Raw genomic sequence first — 17,668 nt, 5'->3', positions numbered from 1 at the left:
CTAAATTCCCAAGCTACAATAATAATAATAATAATAAAAATAATAATAATAATAATAATAATAATAATAATAATAATTCAGAGTATATTGAAATGACAAATGAATTCCATAAAAATATTTTATTCCTGCTCTGGCTCGTCTGGTGCTAATGAAGTAGACGATTTGGTAACAGTAGTTGTAGTAAATCCTGTAAGCCACTGATAGACTTCAGGCTGCCGCTGGAGGGTAGTGGTGTGAGGCGAGGTCAAAAGATTTTGTCCCCAACTATACAAGTACAGATATCACTAAGTCCTCACACTGATTGTTCTCTTCACCATCACACAGTCGATTCTGGAAAGTAGATATGAACAAGTGCACACACTGATTATTCACTTTACCATCACAAGGAAAGACTGACTACCCTCTCACTCAAGTCGATTCTGACAGTTTCAGATATCAACCAAATCCTCAGCTCACTGTAACACTCATTCTTAGCCACACTCTCTCAGTCTGTCAGCTCGATATATGTACCATTTGACAAACAGCCTATTGACTTCTGGAAATGTTCTTGCAACACTCTAAATGGAACACATCCAAACATACAAGGAACAATCGTTCGACCGGCCTGTCGACTGGAGTAGATTAAAGAATATTCAATTACATATAAACAAACCACAGTGACACAATCTACAGAATTCTTAATGTTTCTACATGTATCCGGATAATAAATCATTACAGTAAGTTTCCAGAAACCTCCATATGTATCGGAATGATAGTGAATTATACCTAATATACGAATATTACAGAGTTTTCTACAGTTTTTGACTGCACAGACTTTGAGCCTAGACGCATTTGCAATATGTATTTGAGGTTATACGAACTTACAATACGCTTAGCATATAATGCAAGCTAATTAAAGTATATTAAACATAATGATTGAAGGTTTTAAGAGTTAGGTTATATGTAGGATGGCGGTACATACAAACCCCACCTACCACCATCCTCCATTGGTAGCACAGGTACAGAAGAGTCGTACAGTGTTAAATGTTTATTTAATATATCGCCAACTGTTGATTAATCTTGAAATGGGAACACGGCTTTTACCCCATCCTTTAGGAATGTGAACATGCTGGATGCTGCTGATCCTCGGTAGTAGCTCAATATCTCAATTGGTGTAGCCCAAGGGCTCTACTCTACCTGCTCTGGATGAATGTTAATGGCATACAATGGGAATTTCTTTATGGCTTAACACTGAGGACAGTTTCTGAAAATAGCATACTGAGCGAGTTGGCTGTGTGGTTAGGGGTGTGCACCTGTAAGCTCCGTAAGCTTGCATTGAAGATATAGTCAATTCGAACACCACTGTCGGCAGCCCATATGATTTCCCATTTTCACACCGGGCAAATGTTGGGGCTGTACCTTAATTAAGGCCATGGCCACTTCCTTCCCACTCTTAGCCGTTTCATATACTATAGTCGACATAAGACCTATCTGTGTCGGTGTGACGTAAAGCAAATTGTAAAAAAAAAATTTTAAAAAAAAAAATGGGAATAGCTTTGGAATCCTGGACAAAGCAGTTTGAGCGTGAAGAGCTTGGCAGTAGCTCATATTGACCAGTTATGAACTTCAGTTCTGTCTGTGTATCTGTATGCTCCATTGAAATAATTTTTCAGACCTGAATGAGTGTACTTGACTTTGCTTATGATAACTGCATAAAATTTGCATGTAACATCTGTCATGGTATTGTACAAATACCTACATAAATTTAATGTTGTATTAATACTATTCTGGGAAGTCCCTGTACAGTGTATTTTCCAGCTAACTCATTCTTGGTTGCCTGCGTTTTGCCCCAGTGTGCTAAATTTGGCTCATCAGTTGGTAAATAGCACACCTACCAAAATGCATGGCTAGTGCATACTGTGGAGGCCACTGTGTAGGTTACTTGGAGCCACCGGCAGTGCCATTGCACTATGAGTTAGCTGGAAAATTGATAATGTCTAATAACGAACCAACTATATTGGTATTGTAAATTTATTCATTCAGAACAAATATTGAGTTGATGAATCGTATGAATTGCTGGGATATCCACAAAGCAGAGCTTTGGGTCCAGCAGCCAAAGTTGTTGCTCTCTTAGCACCACCCAGGGGTCACGTGTAGGGTAATATGAGGTTAAACCTACGGACGTGTAGCAACGAAAACCCCGCTCTAAAGATGGCTGACTAAGTAAGGGCAGAAGGTGTAAATAAACAATTTAAGCTCTGTGGCCTAGGCAACGCATAAAATGTAGGGTAGAGTTCCCATCTGCATCGTGGTTTCCATGGCTGTGTAAAATGGCCAAAATTTAGGGCAGTAAGAGTGATAGAAAAAAAAATGCAGATATTGATGAGCTCAAATGTATAAATATTGTTTGTTTATTACGTACTTGTTCTGTGTGTATAGATGAAACTGTTTTTTGTGTAATTGTACATATTTGTAAATAACCAAATTGTAACAATGTATCCTCATGCCATACGAAATATATATATAGGACAAATATTTCAGGTTCCATATGGGAATCAACATCTATATCATCTGATGGCCAGGCGGGCATCAATTTTTGAAAATGAGACAAAATCTCTCATAGTGCATTGGCAATGCCGGTAGCTAGAAGTAGCCTACGCAGTGGCCTCCACGGTATGCCCTAGCCATGTGTTTTGGTAAGGTGTGCTATTTACCAACTGATGAGCCCAATTTAGCACACTGGGGCAAAACACTGGCAACCAGGAATGAGTTAGCTGGAAAATTTATGAAGTCCAATAACAGACCAACTATATTGGTATTGTAAATTTACTCACTCAGGACAAATATTTCAGTTTCCCTATGGGAATCAACATCTATATAATCTGATGGCCGGGCAGGCATCGATTGAAGCAATGCGCTGAAAAGGGATCTATCCAACATTTTTCTGAAAATGAGATTTCACCAGAATAAGGATCTATATGGACCTGCCTACATAGTGGTGTAGTCATGTGGAATAATTTGGAACTTGTTGCTATGCTGGGAGGTGAAGAACAACTGTCTCGCACGGAAAAAGGATCTAACTCTGTCCAAGATGGTGGAGCTTAGTTCTTTGCTTGTGACAACGAGTGCATTAAAGCATGGAAATTCAACTAAGAAACGCAAACATAATGTAAATGAGTGGAAAGACGTCAAGAGCAAACATCTTAGGAATACTTAATTGGCATATACTTCAAAGAAGTACCAGAGCCGGTGAGTATGTTTGCGTGGAATAGGGATCTATATGCATGGAGTGGAGTTGGTCAGACTATCGAGTACAAGTTTTCGAACTCTCAATGACGAGTGCTGCTGTTTACCGAGCTCGTGGTTTGCAGTGTTTCCCAGGCAACTGCATGGATAGTCCCCTTCAAACAGGCCATAGCCGATTCCTCCATAACTCCTGGTCCCAACTAATTTTAAAAAGAGTTTTGTGTTTGCCTATTGGAAGAATATTGTTAACCAAGGCATTATTTCTCTTTGGCTATTTAGAACAGGGCCGGCCCCATGGTGTAGGGGTAGCATACCTGCCTCTTACCCGGAGGCCCCGGGTTTGATTCCTGGCCATGTCAAGGATTTTTACCTGGATCTGAGGGCTGGTTTGAAGTCCACTCAGCCTAGGTGATTAGAATTGAGGAGCTATCTGAAGGTGAGATAGCGGCTCCCATCTAGAAAGCCAAGAATAACAGCCGAGAGGGTTCCTCGTGCTCACCACATGACCCCTCGTAATCTGCAGGCCTTCGGGCCGAGCAGCGCTCGCTTTCTAGGCTAAGTGCCATGGGTTTAGGGTTATTTAGAACATAATGCAGGTACAGGTGGAGCGAATATGTTCTTATGGAATGTGACTATTGGAAAAAGAGGTTCCAATGAAGTTGCATCCTGCCTCTTAAAATATGTGAGGTTTCATTTCTCCATTCTTTCCCCTCATACCGAAAGGAAATCAGTCCGTTGGTCCGACAAATGTGTTGGACAGAACAACAACTAGTGGATTGTGTCTCTACTGCTCTACTTAATTCAGTTAGACTATTTCACTACAGCTGAACAAGAATTCATTGTATGGGGACATTATTTTCTACTGTGTGACAGGGACTTTGCCCTCTTGGAAAGGAAACTTTGTTTGAGTTCAGTGCAAATTCCAACTCAACTATTGGAAATATTTGGCACTCTGAGACCCTTGGAGGTAACAATGATGAGCAGAGATGATTTTCTTTATTCTGGACACGTTGAAAAAAGGGATAAAGAGAGACCCACACCTCAAAATCACTACAGTAATGTGGCTTCAGTTAAGTGCAGATGACTGTAATTCCATACGTGAGCTTAAAACTCACAATGTGTTCAAGCCGTGAATTCACACCACATATTACTTTCACTGAAAAGAGAGAATGTGACCACAAAAGCCCTAATTATACCGGAGGAACTACCTAAGGCATATCACATGTCCTTACCCCTCAAGAGGAAAAGAAGAAGAAAGACTTGACTGACATGCTGCAGTATATCTTGCCAGAACAAAGAAGTTACTATGAAGATATTTTGTCCTTGTAAATGTGAACTGTGTCTAATGGTATGGTGATTGCTTAATTTTACTACACCTCTGGGCATTATACTCGTTTGTTTTAAATTTTTATTCTATTATTCTTTGTGCCTTTGTTGTGTTTTAAATGAATAAATTTCATTGTTTGTCCGTATTGAACCAAGATTACAACATTTATTATAATTTGGGTCCACCTTATTCAATACATACCAAATTATAATATTCAATACATAAAATGTACTGAATAAGGTGGACCCAAATTATAATACACTGACTGACAGTGACAATGCAACACCAAGGAGGAGTGGTTCGAAAGGGATGAAAGTTGGGGAAGAAACAGAGACGGCACGGATGAATAATTGATGTTTATTTCAAACCGATATGCAGGTTACACAATGCGCACGGCATTGACTCAGTAGGATGTAGGACCACCGCGAGCGGCGATGCACGCAGAAACACGTCGAGGTATAGAGTCAATAAGAGTGCGGATGGTGTCCTGAGGGATGGTTCTCCATTCTCTGTCAACCATTTGCCACAGTTGGTCGTCCGTACGAGGCTGGGGCAGAGTTTGCAAACGGCGACCAATGAGATCCCACACGTGTTCGATTGGTGAGAGATCCGGAGAGTACGCTGGCCACGGAAGCATCTGTACACCTCATAGAGCCTGTTGGGAGATGCGAGCAGTGTGTGGGCGGGCATTATCCTGCTGAAACAGAGCATTGGGCAGCCCCTGAAGGTACGGGAGTGCCACCGGCCGCAGCACATGCTGCACTTAGCGGTGGGCATTTAACGTGCCTTGAATACGCACTAGAGGTGACGTGGAATCATACGCAATAGCGCCCCAAACCATGATGCCGCGTTGTCTAGCGGTAGGGCGCTCCAAGTTACTGCCGGATTTGAGCTTTCTCCACGCCGACGCCACACTCGTCTGCGGTGACTATCACTGACAGAACAGAAGTGTGACTCATCGGAGAACACGACGTTCCGCCATTCCCTCATCCAAGTCGCTCTAGCCCGGTACCATGCCAGGCGTGCACGTCTATGCTGTGGAGTCAATGGTAGTCTTCTGAGCGGACGCCGGGAGTGCAGGCCTCCTTCAACCAATCGACGGGAAATTGTTCTGGTCGATATTGGAACAGCCAGGGTGTCTTGCACATGCTGAAGAATGGCGGTTGACGTGGCGTGCGGGGCTGCCACCGCTTGGCGGCGGATGCGCCGATCCTCGCGTGCTGACGTCACTCGGGCTGCGCCTGGACCCCTCGCACGTGCCACATGTCCCTGCGCCAACCATCTTCGCCACAGTCGCTGCACCGTGGACACATCCCTATGGGTATCGGCTGCGATTTGACGAAGCGACCAACCTGCCCTTCTCAGCCCGATCACCATACCCCTCGTAAAGTCGTCTGTCTGCTGGAAATGCCTCCGTTGACGGCGGCCTGGCATTCTTAGCTATACACGTGTCCTGTGGCACACGACAACACGTTCTACAATGACTGTCGGCTGAGAAATCACGGTACGAAGTGGGCCATTCGCCAACGCCGTGTCCCATTTATCGTTCGCTACGTGCGCAGCACAGCGGCGCATTTCACATCATGAGCATACCTCAGTGACGTCAGTCTACCCTGCAATTGGCATAAAGTTCTGACCACTCCTTCTTGGTGTTGCATTTGCTCTGTCAGTCAGTGTATATGTTTGTTGTGTTTAGCTTTAACGAAACTTGTGCAATCATGAACATGGTCAATGTTTTTGATATATTGTGATGTTTTCTTTTTATTAAAGGAGGAGAAATAAAACTTTTTTGTATATAAAATAGCCCACGTTGCAGTACCTATCCGCTATGACATCTAAATGAGCCCGTGTGAGCAACTATCAGTCGGTTCTCAATAAACGGTACTTGTTTGAGTAAATAGAAGTGTGCCACTTAGATCCCTCTTCCACATTTTTGTCCTTTTGTTATAAATAATTTCTTTAGAACGTTGTTGGTGACTGTCTAATTGTCTCAATCAACATACTAGTTATAAATCTGCACATAACGGCACAAACTTTACCTAAATTTGGTTTAACTACGTTTTTTGCAGTTTACTCATAATGCAGTTTTTGGTGGTTAGACCCCTATTCTGCACATCACTTCAATTTTTGAAAATGAGACAAAGTTTCTCTCATAGTGCATTGGTACTGCCGGTGGCTCCAAGTAGCCTATGGAGTGGCCTTTTGGTATGCACTATCCATGCATCTTGGTAGGTGTGCTATTTACCAACTGATGAGCCCAATTTAGCACACTGGGGTGAAACGCTGGCAACCAGGAATGGGTTATCTGGAAAATTTATAATGTCCAATAATGGACCACCTATATTGGTATTGTAAATTTACGCATTCGGGACAAAATTTCAGGTTGCCTATGAGAATAAAGATCTATATCATCACATATTCTAATTGATGGAGCGTTTTCACCATATGTTTCTACCAGCAAACTATGCTTTCCACAGCCTGTTTCTTGTGATTAAATAAGAAAACCAATGCATGCCGCAAATGTTCTTTTTCAGGCACAAACGTCGACATGATCACAGAACAATACAACACAGACGCTAGTGTTAGGTGGACTCAACTTGTATATGTTGGTAGGTTAATGTCAGACGAACAAACTGACATGTGTCAAATTCATACGATGCATTCTGTTCACTGGCGCCATCTCGTTGTGAAACCGTAAAAGACTTATGCATACACCTGGTATATATCCCTCAGATAATCTGCCTGATTTGTAGACAATATTTACTACACACCCAGCAGGAGGTGGACAAGGGAAATGGATGATGATGATGATTATGATAATAATGATGTACTACATACAGATTGTGAAAGTCAAAGACAATAAATTGCATAAAATTATCTGTTGAGGAAGATCGGATGCTAGGTTTGTTAAACCTAGTTAAACCTAGGCTATTTTTTTTGTGATTTCAACCATTTGAGTCAGTGACTTCTTTGCATAATATTATGCTATCCTGTGTCTTTATCTATATCAAGAAAGAGCTTTATTTGTTGACTTTTTTTCACTTGATCTAAATTGAATTTTATATGTTTATCTCCCAGGTTCTGCCAGTAGATTCCAGTTCATGGTTGATGGATGACATGGACTTGAAGAGCGAGGAAAAGTGTTCTGTTTCCCAGTCTCTAGTATGTGAAATGGATATAAAAGAAGAGGAACCTTTGTCTCAAGAACTTCCTCTACCAATCATACAATCCCTATCATCATGTTCAGAAATGAGAGGACAAGAAAGGAGGCCAACAGTGATGAGAGCTGTACCGAAGGAACCACCTAAAGTACTGAAAATGCTGCAGTTTGGGCCACCGCAAGCAATGATATTAAAGCTCCAGGAATGTTTAAGGACAGACGCAAGACTAACATCATCACCACAACCAGAAGGGTCAATATGTTTAATGAATACTCGGAAAAGGAGGCACATTAAGGACAAACAAAATATATTGTCAGCACCTTCACCACCCAAACAGTTACCATTTCATCAATTACCTCAACAGACTCAGCTATTCTCCTTTGTACCATTACCATCAGGACTACAGTCCCAACTCCAGGCACCTCCTCCAAATGAAGTGGAGAGGGAACCTATACCAGAAGTGCCACCGTTGCCCCCTAGTGAGGTAATGATAAAAGAGGAACCAATTGAAGAAACAGAAATAGTACCTGAGGAGCAAGTAATTACACAACCACCACAGACTGTAGTGTCATCAAATCAAGGCCAGCAATTCCCATCTGTTCTGCAACCATTTTCCTTATTTTGCTCTGATGATGTGTCTTCACAGACAACTGGAGAAAGACGGTTATCGGAGGTAAAGTATTTTATATAATGATCTTAGAAACATCCAAAGAAGCATGCTATATGATGTTACCTTAATTCAAAACAGTTACTTTTCAACTGCTCTACAAACACATCCAATTCTTTTATTTTTTGCTTCTTTATATTTCTGATAAGTAGGGTTCAGATGTTCAGGACCTAAAAATTGCCCAGATATGCAGGCAAATATGCTCTTATAGCTAAAAATAACCCTAAAATGAAGAATATGACCAAATATATGCATTTCCAACAAATTATTTTTGCCACTAGTTCTTTTATATTTAAGATACTATTTATTGTACAATAATATTGTGCTACTTCACTTAATTTCCTTACTAGTTCTTTTAATTCCACTAGTCTTGGTCATAAATTCAGTATCATCGCCACAACTAGAAGGGTCAATACCTTTAATGAATACTCGAAAAAGGAGGCATATTAAGGACAAACAAAATATATTGTCAGCACCTTCACCACCCAAACAGTTACCATTTCATCAGTTACCTCAACAGACTGAAGATATTTTTAATTAATATTGCAATCTTAACCATCATGGTTGCTGAAGTAGAGATTGTCGTTAAGAAAATGAAAAAATGGAAAGGCAACGGGACTGGATGACCTTCCATCAGAGGTGTGGAAGATGTTTGGACCACAGGCAGATACGTTCCTGACAGAGCTATTCAACAAGGTCATCTAGTTGGCTTACCAGTGTTACGATTCCCATCTGTAAAGGGAAAAGAGATGTCAGAGACCGCTTAAACTATTAACCAGTTTGTGTGCTTTGTCATACAATAAAGATCTTCGAGCGTGTCCTAGACCACCCGTTCCCAAACTGTGGTCGGCGGATTCCAGGGAGGCTGTGACGATAATCCAAGGAGTCCACAATAATAATGTAAATTGTAAGTATTATAGAGAGAAATTTCACTGTATACACACTATTCATAGATCATTATTCTAAATTTAGGAACATATGTCTTAACTGTTCTATAACTTATATGCAGTAAATGTGATTCTTGGCTGATAAATGGTACAAGTTGGCAGTGCCTTGTGAAGAGCTTGTCTCACAACTCCATGTCTCTGTTCGACTTTTGGATCCATGACATACCGGGCGAGTTGGCCGTGCGCGTAGAGGCGCGCGGCTGTGAGCTTGCATCTGGAAGATAGTAGGTTCGAATCCCACTATCGGCAGCCCTGAAGATGGTTTTCCGTGGTTTCCCATTTTCACACCAGGCAAATGCTGGGGCTGTACCTTAATTAAGGCCATGGCCTCTTCCTTCCAACTCCTAGGCCTTTCCTATCCCATCGTCGCCATAAGACCTATCTGTGTCGGTGCGATGTAAAGCCCGTAGCAAAAAAAAAAAAAAAAAAAAAAATCCATTACATCCCCTATACCCTATAATTTCTAGAAAAGAAATATTGTGTTTAATGCTTTTTGTGTCAACATAACTCTTTGAGTGTACCTTTTCTGCTCTCACACAAATGAGAACGAAGTACAGAAATGGTACTAATGTTGAGGCTGATCTTCAGTTCCAGAGACTATGTTTGTAAAACGCTTGGTCTTTGGAAAACAGCACCATCTGTCCCATTGATCCAACAACTGTACCAAACAAATTTTCTCAGTAACTTTCCAGATCCAGACTGTTGTAATTATTAGTCAAGTGTCACAATGTTTTATAATTTCTATGCAGTTATAAAGTATTTTCATGTAAATGAAGTTATTTAAATTTAAAGGAAAGTATATATTACTCCTAGCCAGCCCCGTGGTGTAGAGGTAGCGTGCCTGCCTCTTACCCGGAGGCCCCGGGTTTGATTTCCGGCCAGGCCAGGGATTTTTACCTGGACCTGAGGGCTGGTTCATGGTCCACTCAGCCTATGGGATTAGAATTGAGGAGCTATCTGACAGTGAGATAGCAGCTCCGGTCTAGAAAGCCAAGAATAACGACCAAGAGGATCCGTTGTGCTGACCAGACGACACCTCGTAATCTGCAGGCCTTCGGGCTGAGCAACGGTCGCTTGGTAGGCCAAGGCGCTTCAAGGGCTGCAGTGCCATAGGGTTTGGGTTAAATATTACTCCTAAATTATATGAATACAATCAAACGTGGTCGTCATCATCATCATCATCATCATCATCATCATCATCATCTGCAGTTTCCAGCTGTTGGCCAGGTCTGCTTGGAACATAAACCTCTCCATCTCCTCTTGTCTTCCCACCATTTCTCCCTAGTCACTCTTGCCCAGTCCTCTCCTCCCCTCTTCTCTGTACACACTCTTCCACTCCTTTTATCCACCTGTCCCTTGTCTTCCTCTTGGTTGTTTACCTGTTATCTCCATTTCGTGCACCCTCCTCGTAATCCTTTCCTCTGTCATTGTCTTCATGTGTCCATACCATCTAAGTCTAGATGCCTCTATCCTATTCTGTAGTGGCTCTTCTTTTACTATATCTCAAACCTTCTCATTTCTCATCTTATCCCATCTTGTCACTCCTATCCTGTTTCTCAGAAATTTCATTTCATTTGCCTGTATGCTATTCACGGCTCTCTGCCTCATACTCAAGTCTCAGCTGTATACGTCAGAATAGGTATATAGTACGTCCTGTATATCACCCTTTTGCTTCTCTGAGGGACATCCTTGCTCCAAACTGGGTTTCTGAAAAAAATCATTACATGGTAACATTACAAAATTCTGTTTTTTTCTTCACTGAATTCAGTATTATGTTCTGTGGCTATGGGGTCTTTCAACATATTTGCTATGTGCTGGGGGGCCTCAGACACAACAAGTTTGGAAAACCATGTCCTAGACACATGCCTTCATGACATAGTTCACATTGTCCCAAACCAATGTGGCTTTGCAAAAGGAACAAGAATGATCGACGCTATACATGCAACACGTCTTTTGATAGAATGTCACAATGAAAGGAAGAAACCACTCCTCACAGCTTTATTGGATCTTGAAAAGGCCTGTGAAAGGGTGCCTCGTGATCTTATTTGGCATGCACTCAGGCTGCATGGTGTACCAGAAATATATATTCGATGGATCCAGCTTCTGTATCAGAATGCTACCAGCTTTGTCCGATGTGCTGCTGGAATGTCTGCACCATTTTGCATTCAAGTTGGCGTTCATCAGGGATCGGCTCTATCTCTGCTTCTGTTCATCCTCTGTCTTGACACCGTCAGCACAAAAGTGTTCACACCACACCCTTGGACTCTACTCTGTGCTGATGATATGGTTGCTTGTGAATCCCATCAAGATTTGCAACAACTAGTCCAATGTTGGGAAAAACTCCTTGGACTCGTATAGCTTTTGACTAAATGTTGGGAAGATTGAGTACCTAGAATGTGGGGTACAAAGTGATGGCTCAATTAACATCAGTGGCATTGAGATTCTCAAAACATCTCTCGATTTAAATACTGTATCTGGGATCACTTATCCAATCAGATGTGACACGCTACCAGACGTTTGAAGCAGAATCAACGATGCCGGAAAGAAGTAGCACCAAGTCACAGGAGTCCTTTTTTATCAGAGGGTGCCGATGTATCTGGAATCCAAAATCTATCCAACCATCATTAGACCAGTGACACTGTATGGAACCGAGTGTTGGCCAGTTACAAGGAGACATGAATATCAACTGCTTGTCGTGGAGATAAAGATGCTTCGCTGGGCAATGGGACACACTAGACTAAACCCCATCAGAAATGAGGATGTTCGGATGGCATTTGGTTTGGTCCCAGTCCCTGAGAAAATGCAAAAGAATCGTTTGCCTTGTTATGACCAAGTGCTACGCAGAAACGGTTCTTCAGTTGTGAGAAGGGCGTTAAACTTAAGTCCTGAGGGCCGCAGACTACGAGGACGACCAAGAAGCGCTGGCTCAACACTCTGCAGGAGGTCATGCATGTAACGAAAGGCTGTCTTTAAGATGCACAAGACCGCATCAAGTGAAAAAGAAAGTGCACAACAGCAGACCCTGCAATTAAGCGGGATAATTGCTAAGAAGGTTGCAATCTTACACATTGGTGACAGAACACATCACTGCTTCTTCAGACCAAACAAAATCTTATCAGTTATCAAATTAATCAACTGACAGTCACTGAGGGTATGATGAATTTACCGTAATTGAAGTAAAATGTGGAGAAAAAATCATATCACTTATTCCCAATTCGTCTCAGCATTTTTGTCTCTAGCAGTATCACTATGCTGCTGGACATTCAAACATTGTATAGCACTTTAACATTGCACACTTCGCAGAAAGAGGATTTTTCCTTCAGTAAAGAAGCATTCCTCCCTGAACTTCTTAACACAATTTCTTAGTTTAATGCTTTTATAACACTATCTTTAGGTATCCTTATGACAGCTATATCATTGTTAAGGGAACTATGAGGCGTTATAAATTATCTGTTTCAATTTTTAAGAAAGGTGAAGGGAGAAAGGTAATTTAGGTGCCACCTGAAGTGGTTATGAGCCATATGTTCTGAGACAGATAACATTCATTCATTCATAAGTGCTTGTAGTATACCCTTTTCTCTTAACAAGGGTTAGCATTCCAGTGGACGCAAAGACCCACACTGCAAGTCTTGATCAAAAGGAATTTATTCTGAACTAGTGACGTAAACTCAGACAAGTACAATAAGCATCAACTATTCAGGTTTGAGATCTGTGCTTCAAGTTTTGTCACAATACCACAAACACATGTACTCAAGTAACATTGAACATCACATTCAAAGAACAGTACATTTTTTCCACACAAAATATGACCTTAAACAACAAAAATGACTGAAATATGTATGAACAAAACAAAACAAAATGGTAAAATAAGCATTTACATGCCCTTTGCAATAAGACTAAATATTCTCAGAAGTGTCCAGTTCATGCTTAATTCCACCAAATAGCCAAAATTGAAGACTTGAAAAAAAAAACACATACAAATATGACATTTCCTGAACATCTGAACGCTACTTTGCTTTTTTTTTCCCCTGGTTGTTTAACATCGCACTAACTCATTTCTGAGCTCATCACATGGCCAGCATGCAGTTTAACAGCATTGCAGTTATGTGCCACACCATACATTACATTCACTGGGCCAACCACAATGCATATCAGCAGTCTATTTTTTAATATGAAACTTCTAAGAATAAAATTAGTTGTGAAGAATGCTTGGCACAGTATATAAAGTATTCTTCCCAACTCTACATTTCGAAGGAGGCTATTCTCTTAAAATTTTAACATGAAGAGTCCATGATTCTGCCCTGTAGATGAATTCTGGGAATACTGTAGCTCTACCTTTCCTCATTTTTAGTTTTATAGTGATAAAACAATCCTTCAATGAATGGGACAGTTGTATCATGGTGCTCTTACCTATGGTAATTCTTCTCTTGATTTCAGAATTGAAGTTCCCTTACTAGAGACGACTGAACCAAAGTACATTTTAACATGTCTGTAACATGCTCTATTTCCTAGAACAAATGCATTCTGGTAAGCAGACTTGCTTCATCAGTTGACATCATCGTGGAATTTTTTTTGCATATTAATGTGCAATTCCATCTTGGTGCTCACTTTTTTCACTCTTCCCAAGTTGCTGAGACATTCATTCTTGGAAATATTAATAAGACTGTATTTATTATTATTACAAGATATTAGAATCATTCTGTATTGATGGTTTTAACTTTACAATGGTGAAAAATGAGTGTATCCTCCTTACTCAACACATTATATATTCCATCATTAGGCGGAGTAATCAAATTCAAACATCCCGGCTCGTTTGAGCCATCTTCAGTGAAAAAAAGGGGGGTGTGTGTGAAATAATCTACATACGGTAATATAAGCTAAAAAATGCCAAAAAACATAATGAAAGAACAAATGAAAAAAACAAAAGAGAGTCTAGACAGAAACTAAATTAGCAACAATATATACAATATTTACATCATCATGTGGAACAAAAACAACTCACTGCGACAGAATTCATTGAAATAGGGGTTAATATAAAAACATAATTGAAACTAAAAACTGGGTTAACCTAAGAAGAAAGAAATTAAAACAAATGATACAGATGGAAATGAAAAATAAGTGCACATATTTTGTAAACTAAGAGGTCTGCAACCTCACTGTGTGCACTTATTGTTGTTCATTTCCATCTGTATCATTTTGTAAACTAAGAGGTCTGCAACCTCACTGTGTGCACTTATTGTTGTTCATTTCCATCTGTATCATTTGTTTTCATTTCTTTTCTTCTTAGGTTAACACAGTTTTTAGTTTCAATTATGTTTTTATATTAACCCCTATTTCACTGAATTCTGTCGCAGTGAATTGTTTTTTGCTCCACATGATGATGATGTAAATATTGCATATTGTTGCTAATTTAGTTTCTATCTAGGCTCTCTTTTGTTTTTTCATTTGTTCTTTCATTATGTTTTTTGGCATTTTTAAGCTTATATTATGTAGTTTATTCCCCCCCCCCCATTTCTTTCAATGAAGATGGCTCACACGAGCCGAAACATGTTTGAATTTGATTACTCCGTCTAATGATGGAATATATAATGTGTTGAATAAAGAGGATACACTCATCTTTTCACCATTGTAAAGACTCTATTTCTTAAAGCTAAGTTGTTTAGATATACATCATCATATATTGACATTTTGTAATTTTGTTTTGGGTCCTGGAATGTATGGACATTTGTATAATTTTCGATTGTTCATGAAGAGAATGATCTAATTTTTCTCGAAATGTATGAATAACGTAGATTAACTTTTTTTTTTTGTGTGTATGTAATAAATATTGACAGGGTAGTCCCACTAAGAACCCATTGTGTTATTTAGTTCTCACAGTCAATGTTACAGGACCAAACATGGTCAAATTAGTTCATTTAGTTGACATGACATGCTCTTTAGGGTTATGTAGGTTTTGAAGAAGCCATTATATTTCGAATGGGTCTCAGAGAGATGAAGTAAGTCTAGATTATATTGTTCCATGTCATTTTCTATTATTTGGAGCTTTCCAGTTTGTTGTAGCTGTTCTCTCTTCCCAGGCACATATTTACCACACAAAGCCTGGGAGTCTATCTTTGGTGCCAAGTAGCTAATTTAACACTACTCACCTTGGACTTGATGTGACACCATGACGAATAGAAGAACCAAGTGTGAGGACTCAGCCGTTATAGCATGGTAGTTTGTGGCCCCGCCACTGCAAGCACTGCAAGCGATTCTGTCCAACACGTGCTCCAGTAGTTCCAGCAAGCCGGGTATAGGAAAGTGCGGGAGACGTTACTGTGCGAGATATTTCGCTCAATAAGTTGAATTTTCTTTGCTCTCATTTCCTAAACCCAGTTCATTGCGTGTTGTGTACTTAGAGCACGTATCTTATGTGGCTTGATTAAATTAATATTTCAACATGCCGTACTGTTTTGTGCCTGGCTGTAAGTCAGGCTATGGTAAAGTAGTTACTGATATGCGATTCTTTTCACCACAGAAGGATAGAAATAAATTTGAAAAATGGGTCAGAGCTATTCCACGAAAGGATACTGAGTTAACGCGTAATAGTAGAATTTGTCAAGTTCATTTCTCTGATGATTTGATAGTAAAATCAGATAATTTTATAGTGAATGGTGAAAAAGTGGCCATCTCTCGTGTGGGATGGAAATTACGTCGAGGAGCAGTGCCTCACATTTTCCCTAATTTTCCAAAATACCTTTTGAAGAGAGATTTCCTTCATTTGCATCTACTTCAGTGTATCTACGTCCCTACAAAGCAGGATTTAAATGTAGGAGGAAATTGCGCACCTAAACGGGAGACGATCTTGACCTCGTATGTTAATGAGATGCGTATGTTAGCCCGGAATGTGGAAATGTATAAGAAGACAGTGGAAAATTCCATTAAGCAAAAAATTGTGGTTCAAGATGCAATAAATACCGAAGACTGGGAAAGCTCTGTACCTGAATTTGATAGCGCAGTTCGAAACTCTTCTATTGATAAGTGTTTAGTGTACCATTTGGCTGAGTACGTTGTTAATCACTCTTCTAAATTAAGTGTTCGATCAATGCCCATTCTTTATGTGACAATAATCAAAGTACATTTTCAGCTCTCACCGAAATAAAAGACTACGGTTCAAGCAATAATGAAATGTTTTTAACACGCCCTTCGAAAAGTATATGTGACATTCTTTTCCAGGCCGAGAAAATAATTAGTGGAAAACCGAAGTGAAAATTGATGTGGCGCGAAATATATATATATTTTTTAATTGTATCGATTCCATAGACAACATTTCAGTTGATCCTTCAGAAGCTGGCTGTTGTCTTCAACATGTTATGTATATAATCTCCAAACTTGTTTATCATTATCTGAAGTACCGATTTTTCTTCAGAATGAAAGAAATCCGGCGAGATTTACAATCTCAAACATCCGCCAAATCTTCACTTTAGTTTTCGAAAGTAATGTAACCGACAAACTGAGTTGGTAACTAGAGTATTACCTATATTTTATGTGCGTTTGTTTTAATATGCTGGGAATTATGTGTTATTTATCTGTATAGGTACACTCGAGTAACCTGTGCTTTTCGCAACATGTGATGAAGGTCGTAGGTCTTATTTTCGTGTATGATTTTTTCCATTGTACCCTACCATGGTATTGCAATTGCTATCTCTCACTGTTTTTAAAATACAGTGTATATACTTATCAGTTACGGAGTAATACGTTTCCTCTGGCACCATTGGTAAGACCAGGTGATCGGTACTGTGGACATAGCCCACTCTAGCGCTACCTGGTGGGGCGCGCTTGAACTCGATGAGTCCTCACACTTGTTCTTCTATTCGTCATGGTGACACTATATATCAGCCAGGTTGCTTGAAGAATTTGTATTCATATTAGCTCTGTTCATGGGGAGTCTAGTGGGAAATTAGTGTGATGGTTTTCATTGCCTTCCACTGTGCAGTATTGTAGCCATTGATGTTGATGCAGTGATGGGCTGCAGAGAGTCAACCTTCTTATAGGTCATCCTGGTGATGATGGACACTGCTCCTCTCTATTAGTTTATTATAGTCTGCTGTTGACTGGGGTGGTTTGGCAGCCATCTCCTGTGGGTCAGACACTACCATGCTTTTCATGCAGCACTAAGAATCTGGGTTGTCACTTAAGCCATTTCTACACTATCAAAATCGTCTTCTCTGCCTTCACTGCCAATATGGACTTTGCCTATAATCTTGGACAGGGGCTCTGTGGATTTAATTGACACTAAGGATCCACAATACTTCTTGGAAAAACGCTTCCACCCAAGATTGTTGGCCTCTCTAGGGTGTCA

General features: G+C 40.2%; 1 protein-coding gene across 3 annotated transcripts in view; it reads left to right on the top strand.

The window, feature by feature from the left end:
- The window catches only part of LOC136875783 (uncharacterized), a 100,254-nt gene that overhangs the window by 30,444 nt on the left and 52,142 nt on the right, over positions 1–17,668 (top strand). For all 3 annotated transcript variants that reach the window (XM_067149381.2, XM_067149380.2, XM_067149379.2), the window contains one exon: positions 7,631–8,386. In XM_067149381.2, coding sequence (XP_067005482.2) covers positions 7,661–8,386 — 726 coding nt within the window. In that variant the 5' untranslated portion in view covers positions 7,631–7,660. The remainder of the gene's footprint in view (positions 1–7,630; positions 8,387–17,668) is intronic.

Source organism: Anabrus simplex, chromosome 6, assembly GCF_040414725.1.
Source record: "Anabrus simplex isolate iqAnaSimp1 chromosome 6, ASM4041472v1, whole genome shotgun sequence".
Lineage (NCBI taxonomy): Eukaryota > Metazoa > Arthropoda > Insecta > Orthoptera > Tettigoniidae > Anabrus > Anabrus simplex.
Note: the sequence above shows the minus strand (reverse complement) of the source record. Positions and strands in the feature narration are given on the sequence as shown.